Source organism: Misgurnus anguillicaudatus, chromosome 16 (assembly GCF_027580225.2).
Source record: "Misgurnus anguillicaudatus chromosome 16, ASM2758022v2, whole genome shotgun sequence".
In the NCBI taxonomy this organism is placed as follows: Eukaryota; Metazoa; Chordata; class Actinopteri; order Cypriniformes; family Cobitidae; genus Misgurnus; species Misgurnus anguillicaudatus.
In genome coordinates, this window is record NC_073352.2 from 16,584,029 (window position 1) to 16,607,627 (window position 23,599).

The 23,599-nt window shown below is 36.0% G+C and overlaps 2 protein-coding genes across 2 annotated transcripts; both read right to left on the reverse strand.

Moving 5' to 3' along the window:
- Window positions 1-280: 280 nt before the first annotated feature.
- pdgfrl (platelet-derived growth factor receptor-like) lies at window positions 281-4,732 on the reverse strand. The gene is made up of 6 exons (XM_055177442.2): window positions 4,546-4,732; window positions 1,679-1,937; window positions 1,430-1,581; window positions 1,041-1,340; window positions 818-954; window positions 281-596 (listed from the first exon to the last, which is right to left on the reverse strand). Exons 1-6 carry the CDS (start codon window positions 4,598-4,600, stop codon window positions 405-407), a joined length of 1,095 nt encoding a protein of 364 aa, XP_055033417.2. The 5' UTR covers window positions 4,601-4,732; the 3' UTR covers window positions 281-404.
- Window positions 4,733-5,349: 617 nt separating this feature from the next.
- On the reverse strand, window positions 5,350-23,477 carry slc7a2 (solute carrier family 7 member 2). Its single transcript, XM_073854182.1, has 12 exons — window positions 22,644-23,477; window positions 19,271-19,648; window positions 18,942-19,094; window positions 18,664-18,829; window positions 18,445-18,581; window positions 17,791-18,013; window positions 13,974-14,110; window positions 11,997-12,099; window positions 9,951-10,150; window positions 9,697-9,863; window positions 7,900-8,008; window positions 5,350-7,701 (listed from the first exon to the last, which is right to left on the reverse strand). Exons 2-12 carry the CDS (start codon window positions 19,641-19,643, stop codon window positions 7,547-7,549), a joined length of 1,923 nt encoding a protein of 640 aa, XP_073710283.1. The 5' UTR covers window positions 19,644-19,648; window positions 22,644-23,477; the 3' UTR covers window positions 5,350-7,546.
- Between the last annotated feature and the right edge of the window lie 122 nt (window positions 23,478-23,599).

A 23,599-nucleotide genomic window follows, 5' to 3' on the forward strand; every position in this document is an offset into this window, starting at 1 on the left:
AAAAAGGTACTTTTTTAAAAAAAAGTTCAAGGGTTAAATAGCGTTTTCTTCTTTTTGACCCAGCGCTGGGTTAAATATAACTGGTGTGTCCAACCCAACTACTGGTGAGCTACTGTCCTGCCGACTTCAGTTTCAAACCAGCTCCAACAGACCTGTCTGTAGTTATCAAGCAACCCTGGACACCTTGATTAGCTTCTTTAACTTTGTTTGAATGCAGGACGGTAGCTCACCAGATGGGTTTGAAACCCCTGTAATATGAACAAAGAGCTCTTGGGAGACATTCACGTAAAAAAGCATTTTATTTCCAAGCCATATGTAAAATAGTTTTCATACTGCAGTGTGAATCAGGCCTAAAGGAGTCCAGCTCGGGTCAATCTATAATCATCATTTTATCTTCTGAAGAGCTAGTTATCTGATTTTACCAATGTGGACACCAATGTCTCCCCATGCTTATTTTTGGCAATGCAGATGTACTTTCCAAAGTCGATCGTTTCGGCATCATCCACAATCAAGACACTTTGGGAAATGCGTGTGGTGTGGCCCACACCTCTGTTTATCAGCCTCCAATAATCTTGAATCTCCACTGGCCTTTGACCCTGACCACACAGACATGTCAGGATTAACAATAAAGTACAGCACTTCAGTCACAGGCTAGCATACACTGAGACAGATCAGAGGTGTTTGACTAAAAGGAAAGAAACCTTTTCTGACCATTGACGGGGTAAGGTCATGTTAAAGATTGAAATTTATGTAAAATCAATGACTTAAAATGCTCCTAATCTCATAATTAGATCTTAAAAAAGAATCAAACACTTGCCTGCCCTGGAAACCTCCAGCTGAAGCTTACGTTCATCTCTGGTTCGCCCAAGACTGTGCATGTAAGATTAAAGACATCTCCCCCACTCACTGTATCTGAAGAAGCCTGAATAGTGGCAAAAGGTGGGCCACTGGGCACTGAGGAAAACAAGAAACAACTTGTTCATTAGCATCCACCAATCTATTATTCATGCACCAAAGTGCATTCCTCCATCTTCTCTTACCCTCCACATACAGCAGCTGGTACTTGGTGGATATTTGCGAGGTGGTTTTAGTGGTGCTGTTAGCCTTGCAGTAATAAGCACCCTTGTGCTCTGGACCGGGATTCTGAATAATGAAGCCCCTGGTAGGATTGTACAAAATTTGTGTCCCATCCACTGGGATTTCCTCTGGTGGAACTTCCCTATGCAGAGATACTTGGATTTTGGGGTTGGTCACCCGACAGGGTACAGTGGTGGGCTTGTTGGGGCGCAGGTAGACGATCTCAAAATGAATGGCGGAGGGAACAAACAGCTCATCTTTGTCTAGAGAGAATGCAAATTGTAAAAATTTTGGAGGGCATGTGTCTTTCTTTAATGTTCTGTTGTCGTGGCAACTGTGTGAGATGCTGTACCTGTAAAGTATATATAAGTTGTAGAGATGGTGTCTGAGTCCCTTTCACAATCATTACCATCACACAGGATCACCCAGCAGCTGAACTCCCCGGTATCAGCACCAGAGGGCGACGTCAGAATCAACTGGCCGAACCTTTCATGCTGCTTGATGCTGTATTACACAAGTCAAGTTTTAGACCTGGACTGTATTACAATTCATACTATTTCCACAGTATGTAGTATAGGATGTAGTGAGTGAGAATGCATACCTGAGACGGTTATCATTGTAAGTGTCCAGATAAGAGGGATACGCCCATCCTATCTTAGTTCCTTTGCATCTTAGTTCCAAAGTTTTCCCAGGGTTTAATGAAAGGGTATCGCCCAAACGAAGAAAACGTCCTTTATCAAGAACCTGGGTGAGAATAGATGGGCCTTTGCTTCCTGGCTCCTTTTCTTTTACTTTTGGGTATCGAACCTTCGCCCTATTTCTTCCTGGCACTTTTTTACGTTTGGGTTGCTGGCACACACCTAAAGATGGAGAAGAATTCCCTTCAAGAACAGAACCACGCTTGAGTTTCACCAGCATGTTATTTGTTTTGTTGACAGATTTTACATCAAGTCAGGAATATTTGACAACAGGACACAAAATTATTTGAATTTATACCACGGGTCTGTTGAGTGCTTTATTCTGATTGGTTTACAACTGTTCCATGGGTGTTGATTATTTAAAAAAAACACCAGAGCAACGTCTTAGCAATTTCTGTGGTATAAGCCAAATAAATTACTCCAGTCCAGTTCTTTGACATATTAGAAAATAATGCATTATTTATTTAATTTATTCGAAAACTTATTCGATGTGCTGCATAACAACCTTGAGGGTACATTATTTTCAAATAATTCAACAGGTCGTCGTCAATTTATTTCTTACATAATGCACACCCGACCCTAGGTGGTAATGCGGCCCTGAATTGAGTTATTTTGCTGTATTATTTTCAAATAATTAAATAGACAAAGTCAATTATTCTGCTTATACCACGGTTACCACACCATTGTTCAGACATTGTTTTGAGTGATATTGTTCAGTTGTTTTAAGATATTTGACAAATGTTTGTCCCTAAAAATGATGCACTGTAAAAAAATACTTTGCTGCCTTAAAATTGTTTGTTAAATCAACTCAGATTTACAAGTCATTTCAACAGAGATAAGTTGTCACAACTTATAAAATATAGTTGAGAAAAGTCAACTTAATTTTATAAGTTATAACAACTCACCTGTAGTTATAAAAACTCATCTCTAGTCAAGAAAAATAATAGTAAGTTGAAATGACTTGTAAATCCGAGTTGATTCAACAAAAAAATTTAAGGCAGCAAAGTATTTTTTACAGTGTATGGTGAGTAGGACTTATTTCTTACGCATCTCAAAAAGCCTCCATTGCTAATTCTGAAATGTCATTTTACAGCTTGTGTGAGAGAGAGAGAGAGAGAGAACAATGTGAACAAGTTTTGTCTATCAATATTTATGTTTTTTTTCTTCAGTATTTATGAATTCATTTGTTCTAGCTTTGTATATTCAGGAAAAAAGCACACAAAAAAACACACACAAACAAGCATAGATGGTTATTTACTGTATTCTAGAGATGCGAAGATAAATGCAGATATACACTAATAATACGTGGCCGATAACTATTCTGAATCGCACTGCCGATATTATGCAAAGCTATTTCGTGTACAACGGCTTTTGATCAGTAAGTCCTTATCTATCTGAAATTACTGTTAATTTGAGTCGTTTAAAACATGCATTTGAAAAAGCAACACTTGTCAAACATAATCATTATACATATTCTTTGTTATCATGAAAATACATGAAAAGGTTTGAAGAACAGCATAAATTATGCTTAAGACATATCCTGGAGCTGCGTGTGAATGGTTCTTATTCTGCGCGGCATATTGAGTTTCTGCACGAGAGCGCCATCTGGCTTTTGGATGTAGTGCCATTTCACCATAATCCAAGCATAGCAAGCATCATCGGTGATATATTGGTGCACCCCTACAGTGTATTCATTTTCTTTTTTTAATTATATTACTTATTTAATATTTAATTTATTGATTTTGCTACCACACACATATTGATGCTTTATTTGTTAAAAAACTTGGTGTAGTGATATGGAGCTGTAATGCGGTCAACAGACCCGGAACTACTTCATAGGTGTACGTTTAAGAGCCTACTAAAAATAATGCACACGCTTACAGCATTTGTCAACCAATCAGAATGAAGCATTCAACAGCCCTGTGGTAAAAGAACATATAAACAGAGACAGAGGTTTTTACTTTTTGGTTGTGCTACTTTATAACTTGTTTGATCTCTGAGAGAAAGAGAGAGAGAGAGAGAGAGAGAGAGAGAGAGAGAGAAATAGAGAGGTGCGAGTGGTTCTCTCATCTGGAAAGCAGCTTCATACACATTCAGCTCACAGCTGTACAAACAAAAATGCAGGAAATATGCCGTTCTTGTTCTCTGTGCAAAAATGCTTAAAATTGGCCAAAACCTCTGTTCGTGTTCACTGAATCTAAATTCATTTAAACTTATTTGTGACATTGCATATGGTCTGAAGGAACACAAAACAAAACGGAAAAGTTTGGGCACAGCTACTCATTCTTTATTATTGCTACAGTATTCTCCACGTGAGATTGATGGTAAAGTCATCCAAACTATATAAATAAAACGAATGGAAATATGGGAATTATGTAATGGCCACAAAAATCACAACTTTGCACACTGTTGGCATTTGGACAAGCCAATCTTCAAGTTTCATTTTGTGAAGACGATCATAGGTCAACACAAATGGTCATTTTCAAATTGCAAATGGTGTTATCATATTTTTAAAATCACAAGAAAATTTGGCAAACTTTTTTTTGTTTAAGCTTAATGTATTAAAGCTTGGATCTAGAATGAATCTCTCCTACTCTTTCTGCTCTGGAATTTTGGTTGTTTTTTATTAGCGTCTTGACATTGACACACCACACAAATTACATATCATCTGTTTCTCTCATTGTATTTCCTTGCAAAGGGAACTGATTATAATTTAACTATTTTGAAAGCAAAAATAACCAAGCAGAACAACAATGAATCATCTGCTCACCATTTTGGACCTCCAGCCAAAGCAGTGCCAGTGTGAAGAAGATCCAGAGCTTCATGGTGTCTGAAGTGAAGCTTTTTTGCACCACGTACAGCAGTGATCTTGGTGCTCAGAGATCTGAAGAACAGTCTATGCACCCTCAATGTTTGACCTGCTATGTGAAAAATAAAGGGATTTTCCCCAACCCATCTACACACTCCTCCTTTAGCATCAGTCTGTAAACCTCATCCCCCAATCCTTTATTGCCATCTAATGGACAAAACCTGTGAGACCTCACAGCTCAAGTTTCTTTTCAAAAACTCTATTGTTAACACAACAACATGAATAAAATCATCAGTTTAGTATTGGGAGATTTTTGTTTTCTCGTGTGCTTATACATTACTGCCCAGAGTCAGCTATCTGTACTCAAATGGTGTTGACGTAAAGCTAAAATAATATTTTTTTTCTATGCCAGTTGCTTTATGCACCATATTTGCCACAAAGAGCATTTGAAACATAATTTGCAACAGCTTGATTTATAAAAGGACATTACATAGAGTAAGAAAAATCTTTTGAAACATGAATTCAAATATTCCTTCACTTGATAGTACACTCCAAAAAATGCTGGGTTATTTTCAACGTTGCTCGGTTGTTTTAACCCATTGTTGGGTCAAATATAAAACATGTTCTGGGTTACTTTAACCCAAAGGTTGTGTTTGTCCCTTTTTGACCCAACACAACATTTTTAGAGTGTATACGCTGGTGAATAAAATCAATAATTAGTTAAATACACTTCACAGATTCCAATAACAGATCTATGAACCGAGGTACTGTGCCGGTGTAAAAGTCTATTTATTTATACAAATGTTAAGAACAAATATAAAAAGGGAAGGAATATTTTATTGCTTTACATGAAACGACCTTGCAATAATGAAATAATGAGCAATAGCTCAACACATCCATTACATGTAAAAGCACTATACAAAAGCCTCTAAAGCATAAAAACGATATACATTGTCTTAATGACATATTAACACATACTATATAAATGTTTGTACAGAGAACCTGACTGACAGTTCAAACCTTTTCATCACTGCCGTATTGAGGAAACATTGTCAGATTCTGAGGTGTAGTCCATTCATTACACTATTACATTATCAGACAAGTGATGCTTAATATCTTAGTAAGCAATACCTAAAAAATCTATTGAGTAACAGTTTAAAGTCATTTTATGTAGATGAATACTTCATCACAAAAAATTTCTAAAACCTATTGTAAGTTAACGAATGTAGATAAAGTTAATAAGGGGTAATAGGACAACTAGGCATGGGCTGGTTACCGGTTTCAAGGTATACCGAGGTTTTAAAGAGTCAAGTTTGTAAGGTATGAGCTGGGTTTACACAAAATTAATTAAATCATGTCAAGTCATGTAATTATAATATATATTTTAATATATTATAACATATATTACAAAATATATATTACAAAATTACAAAATATTATATATTACCAAAATAATAATATATAATATATTACAAAAATATATTTTGAAAGAAATTTAAAATGTATTGTGTCCAGTTAAAAAAGTTGTTGTCTGAAAAAACACATTTTAGTGTTGTAATGTCAAAACCGCAGTACTGTGAAACGTGGTATTTTTACTTAAGGTAATCATACCTCCAAAATCTCATACCGGCCCATGCCTAAGGAAAACATGTAAAGCATTCATTACACATTTTTTTTTTGTGTAATGTTCAACAACAGATTGACCTGTGAATACCGTACATTAGGACATGACACAAACTATAGATACATATAATATGTAGAGGGCAAAAATAAAAAGTTTTTTTAGAATAAGAAAAAAACAAGTATTGTTATTCTGTATGAGCAGCTTAGCATCTCTTGCACCTAAAATAAGATGTAGTCAATAGAATTAATACTAAATCTTAGAAGTAAACACTTAATAACACTTGAAATGAAATAACAGAATAGTTAACAGTAGTTATGTGTGAAGCTAGGTGGTCACAGTAATACTTACTGCTTTTTCAAAGCTGTACCTAATTCATGTTTTACATTTATTGAATTATGTGACTACCACGCTTTTGTCCCACACCAGGACTAAGTATATTTGTGACCCTGGAACACAACACCAGTCATAAGAGTTGATTTATACATAATCTAAAAGTTAAATGGGCTTTCCATTGATGTATGGTTTGTTAGAATAGGACAATATTTAGACGAGATACGATGATTTGAAAATCTGAAATTTGTGGGTGCAAATAATAATACCGTAATAATAAATCACCTTTAACGTTGTCCAAATGAAGTCCTTAGCAACTACATCCACTCACAAAAATAAAGTTTTGATGTATTTATTGTAGGAAGTTTACAAAATATTTCAATGGACCATTAAATAATATCAATGATTTTTGGCATAATAGAAAAATTTATCATTTTGATTCCTACTATGTATTTTTGGCTATTGCTACAAATATACCCGTGCAACTTAAGACTGGTTTTGTAATCCAGGGTCACATATGTTTATTTGACTTTTTAGGTACCTAATATTTTTGCATCTTGGCAAATTTAAAAATGTTTTATGAACTGTGTTCCCTTTCTCAACCAAACATGTTTGCAAATATCAGTCATATGCAGAGGTATGTCTTAAAGGGGTGTAAATATTTTTTTCAAACAATCCTTGAAAGAAATTTCATCTCAAATGAGATGAACCAAGAAGAGCCATTAATTAAAATTTCATAGCAGTCTCCATGAATTTTTGAAGTGGCCCTGTTTCAGTATTGTCAGATCATAGTATGATACATTTTTCCACCCCTGTTGTTATATTATGTGATATAATCACAGCATGTACAGTATGAGATCATCAGCACTGAGAGATGTTTAAAGTGATAAAATATTGTTCATGATGGCAGTGTAAAGGCAGAGCTGTATACACAGAGCTCCGGAGGTCTGTCAGCTGGTTGGTGAATGCTGTGAGTAACAGTCTGTTAATATAAGTCTCTCTTTCAGTCTAACATGGACTTGTCTTCTCTGTTTGAATCAGATAGTCTTCAATGCCTTTGTTTGTTGTCAGCTTCTTTTTCTCTGACACAACACCGCAGCTTTGTAAATGCCTCTGGCGTTCAGCACTATGCCACATCCCATAACCAAAATAGATGATGAAACCTGTGGATTTATTACATGAAAAAATTAAATTAATTATTGTAAACCATGTAAACTTCAAATGCTAGGAGTTTTTTTAAATATTCCCAAATCATTTAATTTTTGAATGTCTGAAATATAGTAAGGCTTATGAGAAGTCATCCATAGCTTCAAAAGCTCTGTGTGTGTGTGCGTGCATGTGTGTTTGCTCACAGCACTTACCTATTGCCATCCAGATGGAGAAGCGGATCCATGTGTCCCCGCTGAGCTGAACCATGAGATACACATTGACAAATATACTCAAGATGGGCAAAAAGGGCAACAGAGGAACCTGGAGCGAAAATTCACTTTGCTTCAAACATCTGCTATTATGCACTCTGCTCGCTAATGAATTAAACCGGACTAAAGTAGATAAACAAATCAATGGAGACACTTTCGGGTCGTATCACTCTGTTTGTCACGTCAGATAAGGATAACAGACAATCAACCCTTCAGGACACAGAGTGCTTTGCAAACAGTTGTTTCATACAGGCTATTACTCTAAAACCCAGTGCTGTATTGAGCATGATACACCTACAGCTAAAGGCGAACATATGGCACACATTTTTAAGTCCGGTGTATTTGTACAGAATGTGAATAATTTGGATTATTAAAATGTGTTACAAATTCTTGCAGCTGTTTAGAAGATAAGATTTAAAACTCATCAGGGGTCTTAAAACTACCGTGGCCTGGAAAGGCAAAAATAAATTACAATGGTAAATTAAAAACAAATGTACAAGTTTTTTTAACAAATTTACATGTTTTTTTTTAACAAATTTACAAGTTTTTTAACAAATTTACAAGATTTTTAACAAATTTACAATGAGTGAACAAATGTACAAGTGTTCTAACAAATCTACAAGTGTTTAAACAAATCTACAATGAGCGAACAAAAGTACAAGTTTTTTAACAAATCCACAATGAGGAACAAATTTACAAGTTTTTTAAAAAATTTGCAAGTGTTTAAACAAATTTACAATGAGCAAACAAAATTACAAGTTTTAAAAAAATTTACGCTTTTTACGGAAATGGTAGGTACAATACGCTGACGTCACGCATCTGAGCCTCCGATGGGAAGAAACCCGGAAGTATCACTGTGAATCTCATGAGAGTTGCAAATGCGATGTTGTGTATTAGGCTGTACATCCTATTAACGGAAACAGAGTGATAATATATAGCCTTTCATCGATTCCCGAGTGACTCAAAGGGATATTGGACTTTATTTTCAGGTAAGTGAAATAGTTTAGTTAGCTAACGCTAGCTTTCCAAGTTGCACACGTTTTGGATGGCAGTTATCAAAATAATTCACTGACTTTCTCATTATATTAAAGACAACAGGAGAGAGGGCTCCAAACGTTTTAATCAGGACTGCATTGTTCGTTCGCTTCGGGGGTTAGACTGAAACAGGGCAGCGTGAGTTTGTTTACATGGTGCTGTAAGCTCCAACCCAGGAGGACACTTCAGAGGAATCAAGGGTGCGTTAACTTGTTCGATGATATGATCTGAATAATTTTTAAAAGATTAGGATTTTATACTTCCAGGTTTCCTCCCACCGGAGGCCCGGATGCGCGACATCAGCGTATTGTATACCTACCCTTTCCGTAAAAACTTAAATTTGTTTTAAAACTTGTAATTTTGTTCGCTCATTGTAAATTTGTTAAAAAACTTGGAAATTTATTTAAAAAACTCGTAAATTTGTTCACTCATTGTAAATTTGTTAAAAAACTTGTTAATTTGTTTAAAAAACTTGTAAATTTGTTCACTCATTGTAAATTTGCCAAAAAACTTGTAAATTTGTTTAAAAAACTTGTAAATTTGTTCACTCATTGTAAATTTGTTAAGAAAACTTGTAAATTTGTAAAAAAAAAACGTGTAAATTTGTTTTAAAAAAAACTTGTAAATAAGTAATTTACCATTGTAATTTATTTTTGCACCCCGAGGCCACCGTATTAAACATATATTTTTAAATAACTTACATACCATAAAAGAAACTTTCTTCCTCGTCTGAGGTTGTCTGTAAACCAAAAGGATGCACAAAATGAAGATGAACAAAGATGCTGCTAACAGCCCCAGGGCCCAAGGCTCCATGGCAGCAATGGCCTGTCCATAGTATGTGTTAAGCGTGCTTACAACACACACAATAAACACTGCAAAGAAAAAAACACAGTTTAGAATGACAATGGATGTCTGCTTCTATCATTTGGAAAATCAGTCAGCCGATGTGCAATACTAACCCATAATAATAACAGACACATTGACCACTGTGGAGGTCTGTTCTGTGGGCAGTTGTGGTGGATTGAACAGTGAGTGTAGGGTTATTTCTCCATCCTTCAACATGTTGAGATGAGACTCAGATTCAGTCAGTTCAGATTCACCCATTGCTTCCTTTTCTTCGTTGATTCTGGACCTCTCAAACGCAGCATCCGGCTGATATCTGGCATGTTAAATGTGTGTATTAGAATAAAAATGGATCAATCAATGAATATTATCAATGGAAATGATGCATTTTAACTATATTTATTTACTAACTATAACTATATTTACTCATTAAAATGCAATGAGATTATCATCATATTATTTACACTCTAAAATTCAACTTAAAGGGATAGTTCCCCCAAAATTAAAACTCATAATTTACTCAACCTCATGCTGTTCTGAGTTTTTGATAGTTTATTTTTATCTAATTTTTATCTGTTGTGTTCAACAGAATAAATTCACTTATTTTAGAACAACATTAGGGTGAGTAAATGATGACAGAGGGGGTGTTTACATTTGGTATTAAGTACGGATCCCAAGTGAACGAGAGAGACACATTATGTTTACACCTGGTATTTAAATCCGTCTCTTTTGTCCATTTTCGACCGCTTCTGTCCTGATGACTTTGAGGGGGTGGTCTTTGGAGACTGTGGGCAAGTCTCTCCGCTGTCATTTAAATGCGAGCGGGGTAATGACGGGTTTAAATGGACGCAAACTAATATTATGTCAGAGTCCGCTGCTTGTGTTGTAAGTAAACATGCTGCACAGTGTTTTGTACATGTATATGTTTGAGCTTTCTCTGATTTTTCAGCGCAATTGATGAAATAAAATCGCGCAACTTTCACGCGCTAGCAAAATAACGAAATACGCGGAGATCAGCCGCTTTAGTTTTATCAATGACAGCCTAAAGATTGCGCTTCAAGTCAGAAAAAAACGTAAAACATTGTGCTCAGTACCACAGATTAGACAAATAGGCGGAGAGCAAGGCGGTTCGGACACATTCGACCATATGTGCATTTACACTTCAAAAGCAATCCGATCAAAATGGTTTTTTACTACCTCTGAATGTGGTTGAAAGTGGTCAAAAGTGGATGAGCTTAAAACGTTTTAAACACCGTTTACACCAGTGGCAGCCGGTGACTTCTTTTTTTGGGGGCACATGATGCGAAGTTCGTCACAACATGTATGTAGCCCATCATGTGTGTGGTTCCTTTTTTCAAAATATGTGTTCTGCGCGTCAAGAGATCTTGTGTGCATCACGTGTCTTGCAAAAATTAGTGCCTGCTGCAGAAGCGTCTAAAGGGTTTATGATAAAAGAAATGCTCACTTTGCCAGATACTCACATAATTTCATGCGTAATCAGAATTTACTGTTACAGGAGTGTCTTGCGTGTATTTTGTGAATGTGAGCGTCTCTTTTATCATAAACAATTTTGACGCATGTGTAGCAGGCACTTATTTTGACAAAACACGTGATGCACATGGTTCACATGACGCAACAAACACATATTTTAAAAACGCAGGCAACACACATGACACTCCGAACGCTTATTTTGAATTAGCGCCCCTCGGATGAGCAGTCACCAGCCGCCACTGGTTTACACCTGTCTTTAGCGTCGTCCACTTGTGATCCGATCAACGAAAACACATCTTATACCAAGTGTAAACAGCCACAGAGTTTTCATCCTTGGGTGAACTATCCCTTTAACATTCAATGCTAAAGTTGACACATGACCACTAGATGGCAGGTGATTAATACACAAAATAATACACAGGAATGCTTGCCGTATATTCAGGAAAACAATAAATCAGAATTGAAAATGTATTTTAAATTCTAACAAAAAAAACTGATTTTGAAAATAAAAAAAAAAGTTAATCTAAAACTGAACGAAATTTTGCTGCCAATCGTGGTTAAAAAAAATTCATTCACTTTTCAGAATTATTACATATATGTGACATTTTACAGTAATATTAAAAATCAATATTCGAAATGGCACTGACAAAAGGAAAGCTGTGTTTACTAACCTGAGGATGAGAACACAGGCAGCTACTAAAGAATATGCCAGCAAAGTTCCAATAGACATCATCTCCACCAGTGCTTTCAAGTCAAACAGGAAGGCCATGATTGCTGTTGGAATGAAAAGAAAAGCTGATCATGCAGAGAAACAGCTTTTTAGCCATCGAAAAATACATGCATAACAATCAAATGAAAGCGGAAGGGCTAAAAAATTACAGATATTTGAAGGGTGCTTGATAAAGACCAAATAATACACTCACATGTAAAATAAATCAAGAAAAGTATATAAAATGTATATTTATATGATCAAATGTGATTTATATACTGGAGAGGTCTAAACTGTTTTCGGAATTTATTTAGTGGAAGACAGGATAATGATCCATTCACAGAATCTGTTAATATGTTAATTTTGTGACAAAGTCACATCTGTTTATGTGTACAAAGGATACACTTTTCAAATAAATCCATTATACAGTCCAAATGAAGAGCCCTTCAGACACTGAAGTTGGATCATTTGCTTAAAACTCTAATGCAAATGACAAAATAAGGCAGCACAAATTACATCACATATACAGAAAATGTTTGCATAAGTGAAATATTTTGCATATAGTGGCCCCAAACGTATCTGAACACTAAAGCCACATTTAATGCATTGGTTAAGTGCAGTAATTTGTTTCATTGCACAGATAACATGAATAACATAACCAGATACCATGCAATCAAATTTTACTAAAATTAACTGTCCCCGTCTGAAAAAGTGCTGGGTTGTTTTTAAACCAGGGCTGGGTCAAATCAGGATCATCGGGTCATTTTTAACCCAGCGCTGTGTTTGTCTAATATTAACCCAGTCTTGGGTTAAAAACAACCCAGCACTTTTTAGAGTGCTGGGTGTCTTAGTCATTTCAATTTTTAAAAAATATTAGATTTTGATGATATGATTGTTTATATGTATATTTAGTTTATAATATATGTTTAATACAGTTTTACACTGCACTTATTCTGGTCTTTTTTATGGAATGGAATGTATTACAATATAACTGAAACTGAAGTATTCAAATACCTTTTGGGCTATTATGGACCAACAGGACATGCACATCTTATCATTCCATTTGTTTACATTTTATTGCATAAATTAAGACTAAAAATGTATCAAAAAACAAGTATACTGTGTATGAAACTTGCATATGTGCAATGTATCAGATTATATAGAAACTAGCTAACACAGAGAAAGTACTGTATATATACTGCATGATAGGATATTGTATCCTGTAGGACTTTGTAAAAAAAATGACAGGCATTTTTAACAATCAGTACTAATTTCTTGATAAGAGGATGACTTTACTCTCAGCACATGATTTGATAACATCTGTATCTTCTGATGAAAGGAACTCCAGATGTGTCCCATGGTTTTACACTGCACAGGTGCCCAAACGTCCCTCACAGTACGGAACCAATGTACACTAACAAACATAAAGTGCTTCAGATGTAGACCTAACATGTTTAACGTGCAGGGGGTTTCTTATCCATCTTACCCGCTTACCCTTCCCTGGCTATGCTTCCCCTCTGCTTTCTCATTCCTTAGAAGTACTAAGAATCCATAAGCATCCACCATGCAGGCCCCTGCTGGCATCAAAGTCGTCTATAACCACAGCACTGAGATTCTGAGAATCTCTTCCTACAGCTGTCAGTACATCAGCCATCTGCACCTGACATGTGACTTTACAAACATATACTGTAGCAAAGCGACTATGATCTATAGTTCCTGTCCCGAGCACTCTACAGTACATACAGTGTCGCTTTTGCATGCAATACACATAAGGAGTTATATTATATAGATTTTAAGCACCACCACCACAGCGACAGCATGCATCTATCAAACATTTACATTTATTTTTATCCAAAGCGACTTACAAGTGATAGCGCATTCAACATTTTGTCTAGCAGGCACACTGAACCTCCACCAGGCTGACACAAACTTAGCTTACCCGCTGTAGTGCCCGCTGCCATAGTGGCAGCCACTGGCGACTGACGCTTACTCACTTTGGAAAGAAATCGGAACAGTATGCCATCTCGTGCCATGGCAAACAGAATGCGTGGGAGAGGGAACATGGAACCCAACAGGCTAAAGACAAAAAAGGTTCATGGTTCAAACACCTGGAACTCTGGAAGGAAAAGAACATATTAACCACCACCGGCAACTGTGAAGAAGCAGCAAATATTAGCCAAGTGCAGCCACTTTGCTGGCTCACTAGTGTTTGAATTGTTTTAAGGAATAGTTCACCCAAATATTCTGTCAAAAAATAATCACCGCTTTGTTGTTCCAAACCCATAAGACTTTTTGAAAGCACTCCTTCCCAAAGCTGTTAAATACAGTAGGTACTTAAGTAACTGTACTAAGTTTTATTTTTGAGGGATCAAGATATTTTTGAAGGTACAAGAAGGTACAAAAGTTATCACAGGGGCAGTACCTTTTCAAGAGGTATACTTTTGAACCTACAGTAAAAGGTGCATATTGGTACCTCAAAGGTACATATCTATACCAAAATTGTACATATTAGAGCCTTTTTAAAACGTACCATCCCAGTGACAACTTTTGTACCTTTCTTTTGAGAATGCACTTATTTAAATTTAAAGGATTAATCCATTTTCTTAAAAAAAAAAATCTAGATAATTTACTCACAGTCACAGAGTCCTTTGAAACTGCAATTTTAAACTGTATTAAACCTGTTAAGTATTGGGGTGGAATATTATAATAGTTTTATATACACCCTACGAGTCTTCTGTATGAGACAATTTGAAAAAATTTGATGTTACTGACACCAAACACCATATACAGTACATCTATCATACAGGTTTGTAACAACATGAGAGCGAGTAGAGCATACGGACTACCGGCACATCCGGGAACTTGACTGTAAATTTCGTCCCTGCCCCTTTTTGGGGGAACAAAACCAGACCCTCCATTGACCTCCATCAAAATAGCGGAACAAAGCAACGCCTCCACAAAGCCGGAAGGCGTAAACAACCCATGAAACCACTCAGATCAAACATGTCGAGCAATCATCCGTCCACCCCGCCCGCCACAGAGCGCGAAAGATACGTTGATGCTGGGAGAATGAAAGGGACATGTTTTTATATTGACCAAATTAAATGTGTTAATGTATCTTTTGCGCTCTATGGCAGGCAGGGTGGACAGATAATTACTCAACATGTTTAATCTGAGTGATTTCATAAGTTATTTACGCCTGCCGGCTGTGCACGAACGTTGCCCTGTTCCGCCACCCCGAATGGAAGTCAATGGAAGGTCTAATCCGTTTTCCCCCAAAAGTGGGCGTGAACCTGTTCAGAGACATTCTATGACGTTGCGCCGGTTGTGCGTATTGTGGTAGCAGGCTCGCAAAGGTCATTTGAGGTCATCCACATACTGACAAAAACATGTGTATACACTGCAAGTTTCTTTAGATTAAAACATCTGCCAGATGCATGATGTAAAATTGATGTAAACTGGTGAGTAAAAATGGTGAAAACAAAAAATATTTATTTTTGCTTGAACTATTCCTGTCCTGTAAGAGATCATTAGTTTTGTGTATGTTCCAATAATAATTTTAGATCGCATTCTTTTTCACATTTGCCTGGTGGTACACACTGTCAAGTTTGCACGCTAACAATGCCGCCAACTCTCACCTGCAACTACACCGGAAGACATTGTGGCAATAAGTGGGGTCATCGTCTTAGGACTGATTTGGGCTAACACTTTGAAAAGCACCCCATCCTGTGCCATAGCATAGATTACACGCGGCATTGGGAAAATGGATCCCAGCAGACTACATGTAAAGCAAAGACATCAGCAGAAGCAACAGGTCAATTAAGTACATGCTTCAAATCTGATCCCAAACACTTCACAAACAACACACTTTTCTTGTTTTTTAAAGTCAACATGATGCTCTTAAAAAATAAAGGCGCTTAACAATGCCATAGAAGAACCATTTTTGGCTGAATGGGTCCATAAAGAGCCTTTAACATCTGAAGAACATTTCTGTTTTATGTTATTTGATGTTTAAAAAGGTTGTTTACATTATAAAAAAGGTATGAAAGAAATGGTTCATTTACAAACCTTTGACTGAATAGTTATTCTGTGGCATCGCTGTAAAGAAACTTTTAAACACCTGTATTTTTAAGACTATAATGCACTTAACCCTCATAAGCCCTGATTTTCCTTTTTACATTAAGGGTCTGTGGGGGTCAAAATGACCCCAGAAATTGATAGAGTGATTACAAAAAATATATACATTTTAATGATACAAATAATATATATATATTTTGTTGTTGTTGTTTACCTCCTATCTATACATTAATGCTGTGTTTTGGGAGATGAAGTACTTTTGTTTACCTCTAAATTTCTCAACTACACCATAAGCTTGCATGTAAAATATAATTTTTTTATGAAAAATTCCCATAAGTTATGATCTAAATTTGTTTTCAGATATTGATCTAGATGTTATGTGTTGAATTTGGCCATCTGCTGGTTAGAAAACAAACATAAAGAATTACAGTTATAATTCATTTTGACAGCAGAAGGCCATAGAGACCCATTCATTTCATTGGATGTGGCCAACTGCTCACATCACTACCTTAAACAATTATAAGTTATGTCAATTTATCACAGGTCAAAAGGTCAAAACTTAAAATAGTAGGTTGAATTGACTTGCAAAGCCAAGTTGTTTTAACTTTTTTTTACAGTGAAACGCAAATATCTTCTTTTGGAAATTTTAAATTAAATTGTTTGATACTTAAAAACACTTTAAAAATATGTCTTAGTAAACTTAAATTTTTACTTTAGTTTCACTTTACTTTAAAAAAATTGTTGAATAAACTTAATTTTTAAAGTGTTAACAATTGAAGATTTTGTTTTGTTGTTTTTTTTTCTTTTTGTTTAAAAAGTTGATCCAACTTTTTACTTTTTACAATGTGCATAAGTCAGAAACATAACTTTTCCTTGTGCCCCTACTTTCGATTTTAAGGGGGAAGCCCTTTCAGTTGTCTGATATCCTGCTTTGGTTGGGAATATTTAACAATATGATCAGTTTTGTGCACAGGGTTTCATGTTGACTTCAAAAAATCGAAACAGTGTGATAAGCGTGTTATACAGCACGTTTAAATGAAGCAAATGGGACCAGATGCACAAATACATCATTTTTTCCTGTGAATATTGCACAAGAACAAACTGTGATATGCGGTATATTTTATTAGATTCATATTATAATGCAAGTAAGTAAGATTTATGATCTTAACAAATATTTTTGGCACTAATGTCACACTATTGCTTCACTGATTTCATTCACCAGGAAAAAACACACATGCCACAAAGACTTTAGCTGGGGACACACCTAATGATTATAATTGTAATTTCATCATAATAACTGATCATGTCTTTTACAGTTGTGCTCAGTCTTTGTTTAATCATCACAGATAATAAATAATTTATGCAAGAAACACTCCTTATGTGTGTTGAATCCAATCTAAGAATGTTTCAGCAGTTTGTTAGGTGTGTCCCCATCATAAAGAGAGCCCGTACAAACTTGTAAATATATTTAAATACACATCTCTCTTTCAAACAAAGTATCATTAGAGATGCATACAGTAGCAAGCATAAGAATATCCACCACAAACCCAAAACATAAAATATCTATAAATTAACAGAATTAACACAACCAAAAAGAAAGACAGAATGATTATACTTTTTGATTATACTTAATGATCATAATTTTACTATTGACCAGCCGAGCAAAAAAGACTGTTTACCTGGTTGATAGAGCGCAAAGTGAACCACCAGCCACTACATATTTTGCAGGTTCCCAGCCCACATATTGAAAAGCCACAGGCAGAGGACTCTTCTCATCCAACAGGTAATAGGGCATCATGAGGGTGAGAGCCGCAGAGACACCAAAGTAGGCAAGGAAACACACCAGCAGTGAGACCACTATACCAATGGGAATCGCCCTCTGGGGGTTTTTCACCTCTTCACCTGATTAAAATAAGAAATTATTAAGATTAAAAAAATACATTTATTCTGCAAAGCGCAGTAACTACACATTTGGCCAAAATTGAGTTAAGGCTTGAAATGTGCTTTGTGACATCTGTTTTGTCTTGTGACAAAGTTTCCTCCCATTTCAGAGAAACGAGCGTGTCAAAATTATAGTTACATGTTTGACTGGTTGGTGTAAAGAGCATTTTTCTCCGTTTGAGAGTTTACTGCACTTTGCCTATTTCACTGTGATGGCTTTGTGTGGCAGTAAATCAAGAATTTCTCCTTAAAATCTTAACGGTTTATAACAACATGGTGAGTAAATCGTAACAGAATTGATACAGTTATATACATTAATGTTTAAATGTTTTAGTAATAAAAGTTTGTGTATATCTAGATATTTTAATAGTATAAAATGCATGTTTGAATACCTGTGGTTGCAATGCAGTCAAATCCTACAAAGGCATAAAAGCATGTGGCTGCACCTGCCAGAGTCCCACCAAAACCATAAGGTAAAAACCCCCCCGCACCGTAATCACTGGTAACATTAGCTGTGTATGAAAGATTCCTGTAATGATATAATATCTTGGATATAAATTCACATGATTATGAGCAGACATTTTTATCACACACCACAATGAAAGCCTCACCTTGTGACAATGGTGAAGTTTATGAGTGATTCCTCTGATAGATTCCAATTGTCTGAGTCTCCTTTGACGAATCCAGAGATAATGACAAATATTAGCACGAGCACATTTACAGCTGTGAAGATTTTGTTGACCCAAGCCGACTCTTTCACGCCAAAGGAGAGAAGACCTGCGAAACAAATGAGAGCGATTGTTGCACATTGAATTGAAGTCAATACCACTTAGTACATTTGCTTGTCATTTTTAGTGTTACAAACTTACTGCCAGATTTTGATATTTACCTGATAAGAGTAAGATCAGGCAGACTGCAAAGAAATCAGGGTACTCAGCAAGGCCGGGAAAACTCATTTTGAAGTATGTTTTGCAGAACTTCTCAATGTGGCCCCCTATGAGCTCATCAAACGTCCCACTCCAGGCACGAGCCACACTAGAAGTCCCTGTTCCAATGAAATATCAGTTTATATTGTAACAATATTGTGTAAATAATGGAAACACTTAATTTCAATTAAGTATCCACTTTAGACATTCTACTATACGTATCTGTGCAACTTATGTACTGTAACTACCAATCTTTAGTGATTAATAATGATGACCTATATCGATAAATGATTCCCTATTACATATGACAGAATGAGATTCCATCCTGTGATGAAGGCCCAGAGCTCCCCTACGGTCACATAACTGTACAGATAGGCCGAGCCCGTCTTTGGTACACGGGCACCAAACTCTGCATAGCAAAGGCCGGCCATCACAGATGCCAGAGCAGCGATGAGGAAGGACACCACGATACTGGGGCCAGAGTTGCCTTTGGCCACCTCACCAGCGAGCACATAGACCCCAGCTCCCAGTGTACTTCCTACCCCAAGGGCAATGAGATCCACAGTGGAGAGGCAACGACACAGCTTGGACTCCTCCAGACTGTCTTCGTTCACAATTTTCCTCCTCACAAGGGAGCGGCCGAATGTTAGGCAATTTTCCAACATTCTTCCTGTAGCCAAGATAGTTATGTTTAAAAAAACAAAGTACACATATTTTTGTTTGTATTGTTGTATATTGTCATAAGTTGCACCGAGCTCATTATTAGAAAATGTCACTTGCTGTATTTGGCAAGTGGTGCATGGGCACTATGTCTTTTGCTAACTTAATTTAGTTTTCTAATGAACGTTGCTCCTGATTTAACCTCTTATGACCCGAGTTTTGGTTAGTCTTTTTCAGATTTCTTCCAACTATTTGGGCTTAGGAACAACCAATAAATATATCCAAATATTTTTCTTTGAATATGAACCAGTGTAATTGTCCAGTTTTGTGTACAACAGGTTCTAGTTACACAGAATTAAGAATTATGCTGTAAACAACAAAAAAATGTGATGTCTACGTATGAGGTTAAATATCTCATCAAGGTAATGTCATCTAGCTGGTCAAACTGGACAGCAGAAAAAAACATTCCTTTTAAAGGAATATTCCATTTTCTTAAAAGAAAAATCCAGACAATCCACTCACCACAATGCCATCCAAAATGTTGATGTCTTTCTTTGTTCAGTCGAGAAGAAATTATGTTTTTTGAGGAAAACATTGCAGGATTTTTCTCATTTTAATGGACTTCAATAGACACCAACATTTAATACTTAACTCAACACTTAACAGTTTTTTTCAACGGAGTTTCAAAGGACTATAAACAATCCCAAACGAGGCATAAGGGTCTTATCTAGCAAAACGATTGTCATTTTTGACAGAAAAATAACAAATATACACTTTTAAAGCACAACTTCTCATATTCCTCCGGTCCTGAAAGCGTCAGCATGACCTCACGCAATACGTCATGACGTCAAGAGGTCACAGAGGACGAACGCGAAACTCCGCCCCAGTGTTTACAAGTGTGTTGAAAGAGGACCGTTCCTACGTTGTTGTATGTCAACTGATACTAATTAATGTCTTTGTGTCAGTTTATTGTTTACAATGGTCCGCAAATGTGCATTTTATATATGTAACACGTGACCTCCCTACGTCACTACGCATTTACGTTAGGTCGCGCTGGACCGGACCTAGACGAAAAGTTGTGCTTTAAAAGTGTATATTTGTTATTTTTCTTGTCAAAAATGACAATCGTTTTGCTAGATAAGACCCTTATGCCTCGTTTGGGATTGTTTATAGTCCTTTGAAACTCCGTTTAAAAAAACTGTTAAGTGTTGAGTCAAGCAAATGTTGGTGTCTATTAAAGTCCATTAAAATTAGAAAAATCCCGCAATGTTTTCCCCAAAAAACATAATTTCTTTTCGACTGAACAAAGAAAGACATCAACATTTTGGATGACATTGTGGTGAGTAAATTATCTGGATTTTTATTTAAGAACATGGAATATTCCCTTAAGCTTTGATTATTTATAACTATAACTTTCACAAATAACTGTATAGTCAATGATTAGTCAAAATGTTTAGTCAAAATATAAGAAAATTACACTCACTACACTTCTAAAAATTAAGGTGCTTTAAAGGTTCCTAACAGCAAATGCCATAAAGGTATCATTTTTGGTTCCTTTAAGAACCATTAGGTCAAATTCTTTAAAGAACCATTTCCTTATACCTTTTTAAAATCTAAAGGACCTTTATCACCACAAACAAACATAAAGGTTCTTCGGATGTTTAAAGTTCTTTATGAACCCATATTGCAAAAAAATGATTCATGAAGCACCTTTATTTTTAAGAATAAACTACATTTGGATGTTTGCCTATAATTACAAAAAATGCTAAATGTACTGAAAGACCTGATAGTATTGAGCACCAAATTGGAGCTGTTGCATGCAGAATAGTTATGAAGAACCACTGTATTATCTAATAATATATTTGGCTTTTGTTCTCACTTGCCTCCAGTTTAAGCATGTTTAAGTATTGCCACTTAAAGAATACTGCAAACGCCCTCGGCAATATTACATAATATCGAGATAAAACTTTACGTTTCATTTTGACATGTACTTGGCACAAGGTTTATTGGCTAAGACACTTTCATGGAATTATAAAGAGTTACGATTGCGGTTTACTTTTGCAAACATCAATGGAGTACAAATCCATAATGAGGATTCTCTGCTAACGTTCTGCAGTAGGATTATATAAAGCTTATTTAATGCTGATATAAACAAATGTAAAATACACAAATTAATATAATCCCTCTGATTTATTGTCACAAATTCTTATTTAAAAACTTGAAGAGTTTCGTTGCAAAACGAGATATCCACCGTTTTGTTAATTGTTCAGAAATCACGTTTTTTGGTTGTGCATTCCAATTAATTTCAATTCAACTGCAGTTGGTTTGTTTTGATTTAAACCTTCATAATTAAAAAAATACAGCTAAGTAGCACCATAAAACAAAATAATAACATGATAACATAATAATAAACATGTTTTGACAAAAATTTAAAAAAATGGATTTATCTCGTTTTGCAACGAAACTCTTCATTTGTAAATTATGTTGTATGTAGACCAACACTTTTCTAAAAAGCACCCATAAAATTACTTTTGTATTACATTGTATTACTAATGCTATAAAATAAATAGATATTTAATTAAACATTTTGGATGCTCTGATGCATTTTACCAAATAACTGGGCATTAGCTTTACAATGCATCTACTTACAACCTATAAAAATTCTGAGAAAGTTAGCATGCATGACTCTCTACCTTTGCGCTGTAGCCTCTGGGCTGCTCAGTCTTTATCATGCATAACTTGACATGCAACTCTGAAGCATAGTTACAACACAGTCTATTTCATACAGTAGGCTAGTAAAACACATTAATTCATAATGCAATGAGTGAATACACTGCTGCATGTCATTACAATATTGTGCACGTTAAATAGGCATAAATCTATATTAATAACCTATGTAAATCTATATTATATATATATATATAAGATATTTTCAGCCTGTATGAATTTATGTACAGTGCATATGTAAATTATTAAAATCCTCAAAAAATATCTCCAAAACTTACCACCTGATGACAGTCCGGCAGCAGATGAATCACTTAGTGAAAGTAACGCCTTTCAGAAAGTTCTTACAGTTTCACCCAAACACACGTATGCACCCACACACTGACACATGCACCCACGAGCACACCCCTCTCAAGGATCTCCGCTGATTTCTTTAAAAAGCTCTCCGAGCTCACAGTCCTGTCTCAAGTTTGCCCCTTCCTTTCCTGGAGCTCAAATGACATATCAGCGCCTGGCTGTACTACTTTTACTCTCTTCTGCACTCAGTTCGGGTTTGTCTTAACACGTCCTGCCCCCGTGAGGACAGCTGGGGCTGCTGTGCTACAACCGCAAAGAGGAAGAGAGGGAAGGTACAATGTTCAATTGCCCTAAAATGCCTATTCGACCAGGTCACTGGGTTTAGAAATACAAAACAGTCTAAAATGTGTGTGCATGCTTGAACCATATTAGTGCATGCATTTTCTTTTTGAACGTGCTTTAAAACACACACACATGGCCGAAAATGTCCCAGCTGCCAGTGCACTTACCGATCGCTGATAAATGGTTAGGCAACAGACAAACATTAAGACAGATCTGTTTGCCCAGTGCTGTGTGAAATAGAGGCCCTAAAAGCATGAATGCTGATTTGACAAAGAAACATGAAAAGATATCACAGGTTAGGGATTATCATTTGGCATATATAAGCCCTTGAGGCATATCGGCTCAATAGGTCCCTGTTATATTCAAATCACAGTTCAATTTGTAACCATCTCCTTAAGTCCATTCTGTGTCCTTTATCTATCTTGCACACAACAAAGCAAGCAAATGTCACCCATAATAGATGAGTAGGTAAAAGTCACTGCAAGCATTCATACATTATCCAAGGCAACAGAAGAACAGACTGCTTTACAGAAATTCGGAGAATGTTGGTCACTGCATTCGCCAGTGCTGGCACACGTTCAGGTTTAGACAGATCTGA

Coding starts and splice junctions, on each gene's coding strand:
- pdgfrl (XM_055177442.2), bottom strand. CDS start 4,600: ATGAAGCTCTGGATCTTCTTCACACTGGCACTGCTTTGGCTGGAGGTC. Junction 1,938..4,545: donor TTGGCTGGAGGTCCAAAATG/GTGAGCAGATGA, acceptor CTCCATCTTTAG/GTGTGTGCCAGCAACCCAAA. Junction 1,582..1,678: donor TACAATGATAACCGTCTCAG/GTATGCATTCTC, acceptor TGTGTAATACAG/CATCAAGCAGCATGAAAGGT.
- slc7a2 (XM_073854182.1), bottom strand. CDS start 19,643: ATGTTGGAAAATTGCCTAACATTCGGCCGCTCCCTTGTGAGGAGGAAA. Junction 9,864..9,950: donor TGTGTCTGTTATTATTATGG/GTTAGTATTGCA, acceptor TTTTCTTTGCAG/TGTTTATTGTGTGTGTTGTA. Junction 8,009..9,696: donor GGAAGAAAGTTTCTTTTATG/GTATGTAAGTTA, acceptor TTTTCGCTCCAG/GTTCCTCTGTTGCCCTTTTT.